This window comes from Glossina fuscipes, unplaced genomic scaffold (genome assembly GCF_014805625.2).
Source record: "Glossina fuscipes isolate IAEA_lab_2018 unplaced genomic scaffold, Yale_Gfus_2 26, whole genome shotgun sequence".
Classification (NCBI taxonomy): domain Eukaryota; kingdom Metazoa; phylum Arthropoda; class Insecta; order Diptera; family Glossinidae; genus Glossina; species Glossina fuscipes.
The window spans coordinates 4,713,848-4,729,199 of record NW_023998421.1 but is presented as its reverse complement, the minus strand read 5'-3'; the positions used below and the strand labels follow the sequence as shown (position 1 = coordinate 4,729,199).

General features: G+C 33.7%; 1 protein-coding gene across 2 annotated transcripts in view; it reads right to left on the bottom strand.

Annotated features, from left to right (window-relative positions):
• Positions 1 to 10,238: 10,238 nt before the first annotated feature.
• LOC119635287 (protein borderless) overlaps positions 10,239 to 15,352 on the bottom strand; it is a 39,017-nt gene continuing 33,903 nt past the window's right edge. The window contains exons 7-9 of one of the 2 annotated variants that reach the window (XM_038030029.1): positions 14,253 to 14,288; positions 13,576 to 13,782; positions 10,239 to 11,408 (exon numbers count right to left, since the gene is read on the bottom strand). In XM_038030029.1, coding sequence (XP_037885957.1) covers positions 10,747 to 11,408; positions 13,576 to 13,782; positions 14,253 to 14,288 — 905 coding nt within the window. In that variant the 3' untranslated portion in view covers positions 10,239 to 10,746. The remainder of the gene's footprint in view (positions 11,409 to 13,575; positions 13,783 to 14,252; positions 14,289 to 15,352) is intronic. The other variant, XM_038030030.1, reaches the window with a different exon arrangement.

The following is a 15,352-nucleotide window of genomic DNA, read 5'->3' as shown; positions in this document are numbered from 1 at the left end:
AATGTTGACAAGGGCATCTGTATAATGCCAGTTATACAGTTATATAATTTGTTGTTAACCGTCAACTCGCACTTATTGGTGGTTTAAACACTGAACTTCAGAACAGACCTCCAGATGTCCAAGAAGTAGAAGAAGAAGAAAACGTTACATGCTTTGATGTTAAAATTGTTTACTATAATTCTTTGATAATTAATTTCCATTTTAAATAACTTATGTCAAATATCGCACATATTTATGTATATTCGTCGTAAGATGACATTCTAAAATCGATTTTGAAGATAAGAGTTGAGACGCGTTAGCACAGAAAATGAAATATACTCTTAATTATTTCTGCAGATGAAATCTTAAAAGGAAGGAGCACTTAAGACTTAGAAAATTCAAAATATCGCAGCGTCTATTAAGGGTCGCGATTACCGTATTGATAAACGGCTTTTACATATGACCTGTTGTCGCAGATTTGTTGCAGGTTTCTTCTTGTACGATTTCAAGATCCACTAAGCTATTGATAATGTCACTATTAGAATTTGCGAGCAGATTTTTCGTAATATTTTCTCTCCATAGGGTTTCACTAAGCTTTGGGCGTTTTCCCTGGCAAATTCTAGTCTTAGCTTCCTATTGCGTTCTTGTACCAGCTGTGAACTGAAAGTGGCTGCGTTAATAAGCTCACGCTCTTATGTTTAACAAACATACAGATATACTACCGGGCCATGATTTCTTCTTACTGTCGTTTTCATGCTTTGTTTTTTGTTTTTTTTTGTTCAACTTCAGCATTAATTTGTCTTATGACATTTATTCTAATGTCTTTCCATTCCCTTTGTGTTGTTTATGAATCATACGTTTCTTTTTTATAGTTAATTTAAAATCAGCGAATACTAGTGTATATACTTATATTTATATATGTGCACTCACATACTTATACAATACGTAATTGCATATCATACATAAACTGGCTTTATTCGTTTCTATGTGTATTTGTTTTCATTATTTGCGTGTTCGCGTTTGTGTATGCGTTTGTTGTTTATATACGTATCTTTGTGTTTTTCCTATTACAAAATGCTATCAACATGTATCTACAATACTTTCCAAGTGCAGTTGCACTTAAGTAAGTGCATATGCTCCCGATTTACGTGTGTATCTAAGAGCGTTAAGTGCACATGACCTCAATTGAATACATTTTCCTTTGTTTTTCACTTTTTTCATTTCATTTTGCCTTTGAGTACGCGCTGAGTAAATTTCTCTCTGTATTTTGCATTCGCTAAAATCTCTTAAATTTAGATAAAATGTAAATAATTTGATATGTTTATTAAATACATATATATATATATATATATATATGTATATGTATATGTACAGATTCTGTTTGTTATTTCTGAAACCATCGTAGAGGATTTATATTATGTACATGAAGTGCTTATAACGTATGCAGCGGCCTCACCGCGTTGTACACCTTTTAAAGAATGGCGGAATCGATTTAACCTTCTCACTTATTATATACGCTTAGAACTTGTAGTCGATATTCAATTCAATGTACAATTCGTTATTCAATTTGATAATTAATTCATTCTTCAATTTGATATTCAAATCAATATTCAATATTTCATATGATATTCAATTCAGATTCCATTTCAATGGATAGCACTTGTGGATAGCAAGTCTATTGTCTTTATAGTAGACATAGAAAAACTCAAATTCTCTGCTGATTTGCCACTTTCGCTAGGAGACTGCAGGGAATTATTGTGGAAATATATTTCTGCTATGAAAAATACCGTAACACCGTATCACATGTCAAATCATTTTTAATCATTTTTTCACTTGACGAAGGCATTTGTTGAAAAAAATTTAGTACAATATATATTAAGCAAAATATTTTCCATCATTTTCTACAACTTTCTCCCATCGAACTGGTAACATGGCGATACCCTGTCAAAAGAACGATATCGAAACGATGTCGAACGGAACTATCCAATCATCGACCCATTTTTGTTCTTCGTCGGGTTTTCGGAACCGCGTACAACCTATGCCCTATCGCTTTGAACAAGTAATGATCAGAAGATGCGAAGGTGAGATAGTTGATTGCGGCACAGCTTGTCATTGGGACTGCAACTGCGTGTGCTTGACAACTCTTGCAACGTATAGCCGAGCGTTGTCATGCGTTTGTTAACTGCTGTTGCTAGTCTTTTTTGCAACAATACATCGTTCAGTTTGTTGACCTGGCGTCGGTGGTAATAGGCATCTACAGTTATGGTTTCGTTCGGTTTACACTACACCTTGCTGATCCTACCATATGCACAGCATAACTTTCTGTCCATGAATATTCTGCTTCGGCGACATTGTGGACAGCTCTCCCGGATTAACCCGTGTGTTTTTGCGCTTGGGATTATCGTAGTAGATCCATTCTTTCTCACCAGCCACAATACGCCGCAGAAAGCCCTTCTTTTTTTGTCTGGCAAGCAATGAAACCGCAATATTGAAACGGTTCAAAATGCCATTTCGAATCACTTCGTATGATGGCAATTTCCCCCCTTTGGGTCTTTCCCATCGCATGCAAATGAGATTTGAGCTGAATTCTTTTTTTTACAATTCATTGTCTTTTTCCTTTTTTTTGTTCTCCAGGTGATTCTCTGTCATTGACATCAAAATCATCGCTTTAAACTGTTGAAACCAAAATCGACAATTGGGATATGATGGAGCAGTGTCATCATAAGCTTTTAAAATTGTTTGATGGGCGTCGGCAGCACATTTCTTCGAATCAAACAACAAAATCAATTAACCTTTGTGTGCATTGCATTGCATTAAATTATCGTTTGCACCAACAGATATCTTGGATCAAAATATATGCAAGCGTCTATTAGAAACAAAACGAACATACAGAACACCTACAACGAATAAATATACACAAATAAAGATAATGCAATAAAACAAATATAAAAAAAAATCAAACAAAAAGCGGACAGACGGACGGACATGCTTAAAGCGATTTAGAAATTGATTCTTAACTGATCGATATAATAAAAAGTGGGTCCCTCTTAAGCTCTTCTAGGTGGTACGCATCCGCACAAAGAAAACAACGACCTACGCAGAAGGAAATCTTTAAATGTTGTTTTATAAAATTGTAGAGCATCAAACAAGCATCAATTAAATTGTCGGTGGTTTAGGAAATGTAACGTAATACAACATTCAATACGTTCATCCCACATACTTAGCTATCACGTTCAACTTACCAAGCGGTAACGGCTGGTATGTATTTAAGAAGACAGATATAAAAAATATTTTTTCCGATTTTAGCTCATTTACTAATCGTTTACCATTTCAATTTAATTATTAGAAATGCATAATGCATTCAATTTATTTTTATTTTAAATTAAGTCGCATTTAAAATTAAATTGTGTAATTGCACTCCTGGCAATTGTTTTGTTGATACTTTCAAGATCCCGCTTAGCCAAAAAGCGGGGTGTCGAATTCTTCATATGCGGGTTTAACCCTCAGTGCGGTAGATCAATCTTTAATCAGTCAGACACGTGCGGCACAGCTGTCTTAAGTGCTGTTCGATAAAGGCATTACATCTATCGATGGATCAAACACAAACCACTTTATTATCGCTGGCTATCTTTCTCTCTCTCTATCTCTCTCTCTCTCTCTCTGTCTATCTATCTATCTATCTATCTATCTGTCTATCTATCTATCTATTTATCTATCTATCTATCTATCTATCTATCTATATCTCTCTGATCTGAATCATCGTGTTACCTATATAGGGTACATGCTTTGAACGGTTGGTCAAAAAAAAGAAATTAAAAAAAACAATCAGCTTTGACCTTGGATAATATCGCAAATATTAATTTTCTAACCTTATATACGCGATTGTATACGAATGAGATAAATAAAATAATTATATCTAATCCTAGTTTATTATTATCGTAATTTCGTATTAGAACTCTTTGTATATATAATTATAAATGTTTTGTGCAACATCACGTGCGACTTCACGTGCCAACTACAGCGATAAACATTTTATAAACAGTAATAAAAATGAATGCTTGCCAGCGAAGAATGCATGGGAAGCCGAATAACGCTTCCAATTGGGAGAAATATGCACTGGAGATTACAGACAATGCACAAATTCTTGATCCATATAAGCCTTGATCTGCTATCTATTCGTTCATTGTCTAAGACGCATCTTGTGGACAGCTGTTCGCCGCGTTCTTCGGACATCTAACAACTTGAATTGTTGAACGAGTGATTAGTCTCATACCATATGTGATGTGAATTGTGAACAAGTAACTCTAAGGGTACAATTAGTAAGTGTAGCACATTTCGAAAGATGAATAAATTTTGAAGGATGGATTTTTTTATATTAAATGTTCGAATTTGCGTGCTTGGTTCTCTACAAGACAGTGCAAGCAGTAATGTATGATTTAATGGAATAAACTTGAAATTTGTTCATTTCAAAGCACACAAGTATAAATTCTCACGTTAAAGCGTTCAAAATATAGTTTCTTGGGAAAAATATAGTTTCCGGAAGTCGCCCATAAGACTTTAGTACCCTTCCTGCTGTTGTCAGTAGGCGTTGCATCATCTGATTAATAAAAGGTTCAATAGATGACGTATGGTCAGTTCAAGCAGAGACTCCACTTATGCGGCAATGCCGTTAAAATGTGTTTTTATGTGCCCAACCTCGGAATATCACTTGCCTTTCCCTTATGAAATTCATATCTCATGTCTAAAAGACGAATAAATTTGGAAAAGTAGGTGCATGGCCAGTTTTCGACTATCAAGCCTCGTAAATTGAAATGGAACTGCGAAAGCAAAGTTCTGCACCTTTTCGAATATGTATATGACATTTTCGTAAATTGGATCGTGGATTGGGTGTCAAGCAACACTTTTTAATGGCACAGATGATATAGGACTAATGACCTTGATGTAAACCACACCGTTACACTAAGTTAACGAGACCTATGTGTGTTCACCTTTGCACAGGTTTCAACGACCGAGCTCTTCGATGCAGCATGATAAACTTCCTTTAAATTTTTATAAAACTTAAACATTTTTTTTTTTTTGCTTTTCCTTCCATTATTGAGCTGAAATCGACACTGATAGCTACAAACAGAACTGTTGGAGAGAAGTGAGAGTAATTCAAACAAAACTCGCCTCGAATGTAAATAAAGAAAATAATTCCTTGCCAATCCAATAATATGTCTGGCGTAACTCTTCTTTCAAAGTGACATCATTTCTGTTTTGCTTTTGCATTTTTTTTTTTTTTTTTTTTGTATTTTTACTTAATTTATAGAAAAAAACGAATAGAACATTTTTGATGGATTGTTAACGAATATTTAGGTTTCTCCACAGCGGCTTCTCGTTCTCTTGTTATTCAGGTTAACTGAGTTGAACTCTTATTCGATCGCAGTATTCGAATTGTAAATACATTGCTATCTAAATACAAGTAATTGCAGTGTAAGCGTAAGTGTAAGAGCCTTAAGTACAAAGTTATTAGGAACAATTGGGTACAATGCAAGTGCATTTGTACTTAGATACAATGTGCAATTAGAAGCTCGTGATTATTACGATGACATAAATAAACTAAAATCAACATATATTTACACATACTATAAATATAAATATAATCATTTCATTTCACTGTGTAAATATATGCAACGAGTTTATGTCAACTTAACATTTAACTTAACATTTAAATTGATTAATATGAAAGAGGAACAATAACATTAATTTAAATATTATGGCACAAAAATGGAAAATATCTACCAGTTCCACACAAAAGCATAGAGTGTCAAAATTTCATTGCTTCAATTTCTTCTTATTTTCTTTTTTTTAGGTAAACGATTGGAGGTATAAAAGATTGCAACTTTTATAGTCGAGCCATCTGCCCATCGATTCGTGATCTCCCTTTCTCAGTTGAATTATTAGCTTTCCATGGATGTACAACTTGTTTATATGAATTGCATGCATATTGCATGTTTTCGTTTTCCATATAACTTCTATTAAAACTCACTTTTTCCCTTTGAACAACGGCCCCACAATTTTGAAGAGTGTTCTTCATAAGATCACCTATTTTTTCGAACAACAAAAAAGAAAAACTTTTAAGCGCTTATCCAAGAGCGAATGTGATTGCAAATCTTAAGGAAAGGATATTGCAACATATGTTGTTTTATGAAGTCTGCTTAACATCATTTAGCCAGTTTTTATCTAAAGAATTTTTTTCCTTTTGGATATCATATTTTCCAGACTTTGCTTGGATGGGTATACCTAATTGTCTTTTGGCATAGGAGAGAAGTCGTGTAAAAAATTCGTGTAAAAAAAATCGTGTAATAAGTATATTGGCTAAATGAAAAAATAGTATATTGGGGCGCACCCAAAAAACTAGCTGAAACGTACAATGAACAATATTAAAAAATTCTTACTACAGTTCACTTGAGAATTTTTTTCTGGATAACACATTTGAACTCATTAAATATATTATAGAAAAAAAAAAATTGTTTGAAAAACCAAACTAAAATTCATAAAAAATGTATTACGTCTTTGCATAATTCGGCGAATCCGTCTCGTATATGCATATAATCGGCATAATCTAAGTGAGTTATTAAAAAGATATATTGCGCGAAGTTGCAATTCATATTTGAGGGAATTAAAAAATTCATAGAAACTAAAAAATCAGAAAAATTCATTAAAAAGATTCATACAAAATTGAAATTCGCGTTAAAACAAAATAATACGCGTATAGAGAGATTTTATTCTTTTTAACTCCTGTCAAATAAAATTACGTGTAAAAAAAAATTCGTGTAAAATGAGAATTATATGCACTTTTTGATGATCCATTTTAGGGTCAATTAAGATCAGATTTCCTACAGAGCAGAGCTTTCACCGTGCTTTATAGTTGGTAATGCATTTTGGATTGTCATCGCTGTATTAGGTTACCTCCGCACTCCTTGTTTACCAATATATCCGCATACATATTAAACTTAGACCTGTCGTTAAAAATTAAGTTTTTCCACATCTTTAAAGCATCATCTTTGTGGAGCTTTGCAAACTCAAGGCCTCTCTGGGAAAGCGGCTATGAAAATCGCTGGCTCTTGAAACATTTCAAAAGATTTCGGAACGAGTACTAATTTGCTTATACTTTTTAGGTTTTTTTGCAATATAAACATCGCAAGTTTTGGGTTGATCTGTTACAATTCTGATAATATATATAATTTTTGTTGCTGTAATCTTTTATGATACTTCGAACAGTAGCGCAGCCTATTCCGATTGTTGCTTTCCCATTTATCCGTACAATTTTTGTTCATTTCTTAGGTTTATAGTCAATTTCTTGTCTTGAGAAATTTATTTTTTGGTTTTTGTATATTTTGTGATATTTTATGGAAAAGAGATAAACAAACTCACTTTAGCTGATACGTTATTATTTAAATGTACGAAAATGAGTGCGAAAACTAGGCACCGTTCACTCAAGATATTTTTTTTTCGAATCTTCTGCTGTTGTAGACTTTTTTGTGTTTTTTATGTGATTAAAGTACAAATCTTGCTTTTATTTTTGAAGAAGTTTATTTTTTGATCCTCAATCCATAAAGTTTTTAATAAGAGAAATCTTAATTTTTCGCACGGCATCTAGACTTTATCGGGCCACTGTATAAGCAATAGCACCAAAAAGAAACAGCATTTCAATATGAAGCTTTTGTTAGCTTTTTATTTGCGTTTCTTATTTGTACATAAACTTTTTGAGCTTTACAATAGATTACAACTTTAATTAGTAAATGCGATAGCTTTGCTCTGGAAAAAGTTTCTGTTAAAAAGCTTTTCCATGTACTATTAACAGATGAGGATGAAACAGAGCACTTAACAGCTTTGTTAAAGCTTTTTGTTTATGTTATTACCAGCTTCCATTCAACGTCTTTTTTTCCCCGTCTTAAAATTTTGTTACATCTGAATTTTAAAAATATTGGTAGAGTCTCGATAACAAATACTTCCTCCATAATATATAAAAAGAAGTTTTCTCTGAATCCTTAATTCTTTTAAAATCTTTTTTCGCAAATATTCATTCGCTTTGTCAAACTTCTTTGCGCAATTGTGAAATGGCTTTGATTTTTCGCACAAAAACCGTTAGCTACTTTTTTCGCTTACATCGCTTTTAAAGTAAAGTACCATGTGTTGTGGAGTGGAGAGAGAACAGAGTTGCTTTCAATGAATGGTAAAAAGCACCGCACCGCACCGCAATTCTGTTAAATGAGAATAAATGAATAAAAGCGCGGCACCATTTCTGTCAAATGAATTTAAGTATTTGCTGGCATTGCAAAGAAAAAACGCTAAATGCGATTGTAAAATTTTTTACTGCATAAAATTGGATGACATGGGTTACCGCCGAAGACTGTAGAGAGTTTCTTATTGCTTCCATTTCTATGAGCATTAAATAGCTGCCGTAATGTGGATCAATGCTTTCAAAAGTCTTCTTCATAGGTAAAATGGTACTAAAAGTTTACTTTAATTTTTGCTTAAACTTTCATTAAATATGCCTGTGCTTATTGTCATATATGAAATCAAAAAAAGGTTTCTGTTTATAAAAATGCGATGGAATAATACGATCGAAAGCTTTTGTCGGCCGAATATCAAGTTCGAGATAACCAACAAATTGTGAGAAGAAGAATCATAAAACAAGCGAATCTATAAATATGAAATGGACTGTGTGTGTGTACGACACAGAATACAAAACGCGCTAGCTTGTGTGCAGAAATGTAATCATTTTTTATCCATAAATTGTATTTAACAGATCTTTATTCTTCAATCAGAGAGAAATAACGAAAACTGGGACATTGCGTTTACAACCCACTACAGTAGGCCCCTGCTCACTATACCCTGTTTTGCTCCGTTGAAAGCAGTTGTTCACATGAGTACTTTTTAAAAGAAGACATTGTAGGCAGAGGGGTCGAGAAGATGATCCCATCTGAACCATTTTCAATAGCCTACCCCCTTGGGCCGTAAGGCGTCAGTGTACCAAATTTCATCAAAATATCTCAAAGATTGAACACTGAACACAAGAATACAAAATGGATAGACGGACAAACAAGCGTGGCATAATTCAGAAAGTCTCCAGGTGGAGTCCTTCACGATGTTGTATAAATCCGTATAATATATCCTGGAACCAAAAGTGGTATATTGAATGCTTTAAGCTGAAAATTCACAAACTCAATCATCAGATGAAGGTAAAACTTAAAAAATTTGTGAATCTCGGACAATTATTGCATATATGTTAAGTCATTACACATGTTACATTTTCAATAAACAAACAAAATCTGTATTTATTAATAGCATAGGAAATCAATTTATGTAAATAATCTACGTAGGGAACACTTATCAAATTGTGACGTCTCCTTGACAACATATTTCAAGCTTTAACCACCGGTTACAAATGTGCAAAATAATTTTCATTAGTTGCTCTAAACTAGACGATATTTCAACTAGCGAAGGCTACCAATAACAGCTAAAACAAATCATGACATCCTCCTGAGTAACGGTGGACTATAGCTCAATTTATTCTGATAGATAGCGCTGCCCAGAGTTAGTCAAGGAAGTCGAAGCAGGCGAGCTACTCGACCATAGCAGGAACAAATAAAATGAGTAATAAGTAATGAAAACTAAGTTCTACCAAAATCAGTCACAACCGTATTAAAATTCGAATTCACCGTTAGTTATAAGAACAGATCGCGTCCCAGTCCACCCACCGTTACCTATCACAATATTATTAGAATCCATCGTTATATATTCCATTAGAATCTGTGCTTGCTTATCGGGATGGTCCATATCAGAATCCATCATTACCTACCATACTAAAATAGCCGAACAGACCAAGAGAACCGGTCTGGCTATGTTAAAATCCATTATTACTTACTAGAAGATGCCGTAATAGAATTCAATGTTACATATCGTATAAGAAACCGTTGTGACGCACCTTATTAGAATTCACCACTATCCACTGCATCTGTCGTTGTACTATTGAACCAGAATCCACAATTGCCTGCCGTGTTAGAGTTGTCCTGTACTGTATTAGAGTGCGTACAGTAACACATGTGGATGTAAGAGGAGGCGTTAATATTTCCTTAGGTCTTCCAAAAGGCTGAAGCGTTTTGATATTTGGCTTGGGGAGGGACAAGGCAAATGCTATGGTAGCTTCTCAAGTTTTGCAAATGCTTTAGTCTTAAATATTGTAGCAGATGACTTTAAATGTTTATTTATTTATATATAAATGCGTGCGTGCGTGCGTTTATATTACATTTTAGGTGCTTATAAAGTAATATTAATACCGGGATTAATTTAAAACTTAATTGTCCTGACAACCTATCAAATCTAAGTCAATTAATATCATTAGCATTATTATTTAAAAACGAAAATGAAAGGAAAACAAAGTTGTACATAAATAAATGTTAATAAAATTAAAAGTAAATCATACATATTACTAGGAATGGTAAACACACAAAAAAATATATAAAAATCAACTTGAAATTAAAAGGATTCTAATAAATTAACTGCGACATCTCGAAAGTAAACAGAATTACTCTCGTACCTCGGCAAAAGCAGTGATGACAAAAATCAATAAATATTAAAAGAAAAAAAAAAAAAAAAACAAATAAATAAATAAAAAATAAAAATATTCCTCTTTTTCATAAACTGAAAGCGGTAATGATATTCCCTTTTTAATAAAAGCTTGGCGCATTAGTTTTCAAATCGCCATTTTATCTCGTACACTCAGGTATTATTAATTTTTTCAATATCATGTGAATGCTCGCTATCGTCGCCGTCATCGATGCTAGTGGAACAAGCAGCACCATCGCCACCATTAACATCATTAATGCCGCCGGAAAATAAATGAAAGAGGCAGCTGCGTTTCACATAAAGGAAAGCAATCAATGCACAGAGTAGAAAAGCAACACCCACTGAGCTGCCAATTAGTAAAATACGCGTCTTACGATGCGATGGCACTTGTATCATTAATATACTGCTTGGTATCTGCTCACCGTCCATCGATAAAGCCAGTATTTGTATTTTGAATGTCGCGCCCTCTTTGAGATGACGCAATTGATAATAGTTATCGAACGTTTCCACTGTGCCGACAAGGTGATGTTCCGGTTCTTTCCACCAACGTACCGTATAATGACGTAACAAATCTAGACCGTCGACTGGATGCTCCCAATGCAACAGCCAGCCTTGTTGATTATTAATTGCACTTAAATTCCAAGGCTCACTTAAGCTATTCGCTTGTGGCGGCGGAGGAGCGGGCGGCGCTTTAATATTCCTATCAGCCGTAGACTCTTGTTGCTGTTGGTGTTGTTGTTGCGGTTGCTGAGGGTGGTTGTGATTCTCTCGTTCACCAGCCACAGCACTTTCATCTTCAACTATGACTTTTGAAGCTGTGTACAAAAAAAAAACAAATAAAAAAAATAACAAATAAAAATAAAAATCGAGGTTTTCGTATTGCATAGTATGCAGGAGTATGAATTTTGTAATTTATGCTTGTTAGTGCAAGTGTGCAGTAAAACTTAAATAACTTCATTCACAAATTGCGTTGAACAGGCTTCACGCAGACCTAAAAAAACAGTCAAAAGCCTAAAGAAAAACGAAAAATGACCAAAATATGGCAGATACTATGAATATAGGTCTTGCCTTCGGAAGATGAAAATTTATACAATTAACTCATTCCTTCTTTTTATATTCGTAGGATCAGGAAGATATTTGCCAAGAAATGCCTTTTTTAATCCTCTTAGTGCAAATACAGTGAGTCGTTCAGTTTCACGATTGCGCTGTCGTTTTGGAAATTTTAGTTTAATTTGTCGAAGTGTGGAAGTGTGATAAGAAACAGGACAAAACGAAATTAATTTTCGAACGATGGAAAGAAAAGTTTCTAATAAACTAAAGTTATTGCGCCATTTACTGCCTCAGTTCTGAACAGATGAACGTAAGATAAAGCGATGAGTTTATGTTATTAAGAAAACGATCGTAATGCTATCAACGAACGACCGCAATTAATTAATTGAAATTAAATATTTATTTTATGATCCGAACATTATGTTTGCATTGCCCAAGGTCACTTAAGCTAAATGGATACGATAAGCTAGATGGTTACGTTGCTTTATTTTATGTATACAGAAGTCTCCAGAAACTGTAGGCGAATTTTTTTGGATTATTTTTGCATTCTGCAAAGCTCATTGCACGCTCTCTCACTCAGGCGTGCTAGAAGCTCTAAACGGGCGTATTGCTCTGCATTATGTGTACAGAGCTCTTCAAGAAACTGATTTTTGGATTTGGCCTTTCTATTCGAACAGAAAAATAGAACTATTTTGCCGAAATCGTTTTATTTATTTATTTATTTATTTTTTTTGGTTCACATGTTAACCCCTAGAAAGTCACAGAGGGATAATATATCGATTTCTCAAGCGTAAAAGAATGTTCAGAAGAACAAGTTAGAGGCACCGTCTTCTGTTGTCGCAACCGTTTACCAGTCATCATAGTTTATCATAGTTTTTGTAATTTTGTACCAAATTTTGTCTTCTGAAGCAAAACTGACAACAAAACTTTGCGATTTCGATCTGCTTATAAAACAAGTTCATTACGTTCGTGAGGAAAATCACACGGAAGAGAATACCTGTGACTAGTGACTTTTCTGTGGTGTTGTTCAGAATATGGGTGTTAGCTTTTAATGCCAACTTCAAAATCCAATAAATTCGGCCCAGGTGGTTGCTTATAGGTGTTGAAAGGCTCATAATTGTTTTTCCCCCTAAAGAAATCCCTTGACAAAAACTTTGTCAGCGTCATAATTGGAAACGAACTGTGGATGTATATGAGTTGTAAGAGGGCTTCACTTTCGTATTCAGTGTGGGAAACTACTTGAAAGGATGGAACGAATTATAACAAAAATACGATATACGATTTTGTGGATCCTACGTTTTACTTTGCAATGAAATATTGCAAACTAATTTTGCAGCTACGGGGGTTAATAAAAAAATAGGTCCTATTGCAAGCTTAGTTTATTAAATATTTTCAACCGCGTCTTTACTCTCCTTTCAATTTTACATAATTGCTAACATTAAGTAATAAGTCAGATGGGCAGCACTCTTTCACGCTTGAATTGTGGAAATCAATCATTCGCCGACAACTTCGCCCGAACAGATCAGAATTCGGCAGATGGCAAATGTCATTAAAAAAGAGGTTGATTTTTGAGATATTCTTTGTAGATTTTCTTTCTGTTACCCCTTAAGCTAGTAAATTGCTTTGCAAACTATTGGATTTTTTTTTTTTTTTTAGGTAGTTTAATCCTTTTAGCCTAAAGAAAATGATTTATAATCAATTCGTAATAATATTCATTCAGCAAGAAATATGAACAATGGTAGTATCATATGCTAGTTAAGACACTCCTCTCCTATGAAAACCATTGATTTTTTTAAAAAAATTGCAGAAGTAAGGATCCACATGGAAGCATTAACGTTTTTTTACCTTTTTAAGTAAACTGTAAGCACTGTAGCGACTGTGCGAGTACATTGTTATGAATGAGCAACGTTTAATTCATGTGCGGGTACTTACGTTGTGTTGAAAATCGAATTTGTTTGCTGAACATGCCATCGCCATGTTTATCCTGACTCAGAACCATAAATTCATATTCGCGACCCGGTAGCAGATGCTGTATAGTGGCCTCCATAACATTCTTTTGCAGGATACGCATAGTGCGCCATTCAGGAGCATCCGTTAGACGATACCAAACCGTATACTCAAGATTCGGACGCAAATAACCTAAAGGGGTGGTCCGTATGCATGTACACAACAAAAGTGAAAACAAGAAAATATTAAAAAAAAATTGTGTGTGTGTGTGTGAGAGAGAGAGAGAGAGAGAGAGAGAGAGAGAGAGAGAGAGAGAGGATAATATTTAAAGCACAATTTTCATATGAATTATTGTCACTATTTTTAGTTATATTGTATATGTATTTCTGTATATATGTCTGTTTGTATATATATATATATATATATATATATATAGAGTTCCTTATAACATGTTTACAAACATCTTGAGAATATTTGTTATTGCTTTTATCATTTAATAACGAATTCATTGCAGAAATTTTTCGGTCATATTATATTAATTATAATTATAAATGCTTATACAGATAAGGTTAAGGGTGGCGTGTGATGTTGGTGGTGTTGGTTGCTTATGTGTTTTTGAATACATTTTCAATTTGCATTTATATTTGCTTGACATTACTTACCTACTTTCGGATTTTTGCCAGTTAGCATATACTCATCTGAAATGGAACTTTGACTATGCATAACATATCTCGGGGCTTTAAGTTTTTACACACACATTAATAAACGTACACGCACACAAAATAAAGTGAAATGTGATCCAATTGCATGCTTATGAAATGAAATTAAAATTCAAATATAACCAAAAAAGCCGCACACAATGCCAATGAAATGTTTTGTTGTGAACATGATAATTATTTGATAATATAACGAAATTGCATCAAATATTTTTATTGCTTTAAGCTTAAAAATTTTGTTTAAAATTTTGCAAATATATATATATATAGAAAAAGTGAACAATTATTTAAATACTCATACGAGACAGGCAATGTGATATAATTTAAACTTCAAGTGTAAATAATAATTAAATAAATTAAAATTACATAAAATGCTCTTTTACATCAGAATAACATTAATTTCGTTATTCAAATATACAAATTTTATGTATTTTAGCAAATAATTGCTCGCCCAACTAGTCGAGTTCATATTTGTAAATACTCAAATTTTTAACTTCCGTGCTTATAGACATGCTTTCACAAGTTAGTAGATATTCAAACATAATGAATAAATGAAAGGTTATCAACTATTGCCTAACTTGAATAAAATTGCGTCTATAGTGAAAATAATTTCATAGCAAAATTTCGAGAGATGTTTACAATCGGATCTCCATTCGAAACTATGTCACCTATATGTGATGTTATATATTAAGCGAAAGCCGAAATTCGCCCCAAAATCTAAAAAAATATTGATCCTCGATATGCTTAGAGTCCAATTATTAGAGGTGTTAATAAATTGATTGCTTCATCAAAGTGCACATGATGCCTTCAAATTTTCCAGATAACTCTAACATTGTCCGCTATGAGTTTCCATTGCTTACGAGCTGTCGTTCATTGTATATTGAAGTTTAAACGAACGGATCTTGACGTTTTTAATGGGGAAAATATGCAAAGGAATCTACAGAAATGATTAAATTGTCTTGAAATGGAAACGCAGTGAGGTATAAAAGAGTTGGAAAGTGATTTGCGCGGTTTCGTCAAAAAATCTTCGCGTACGCCCATCCGTC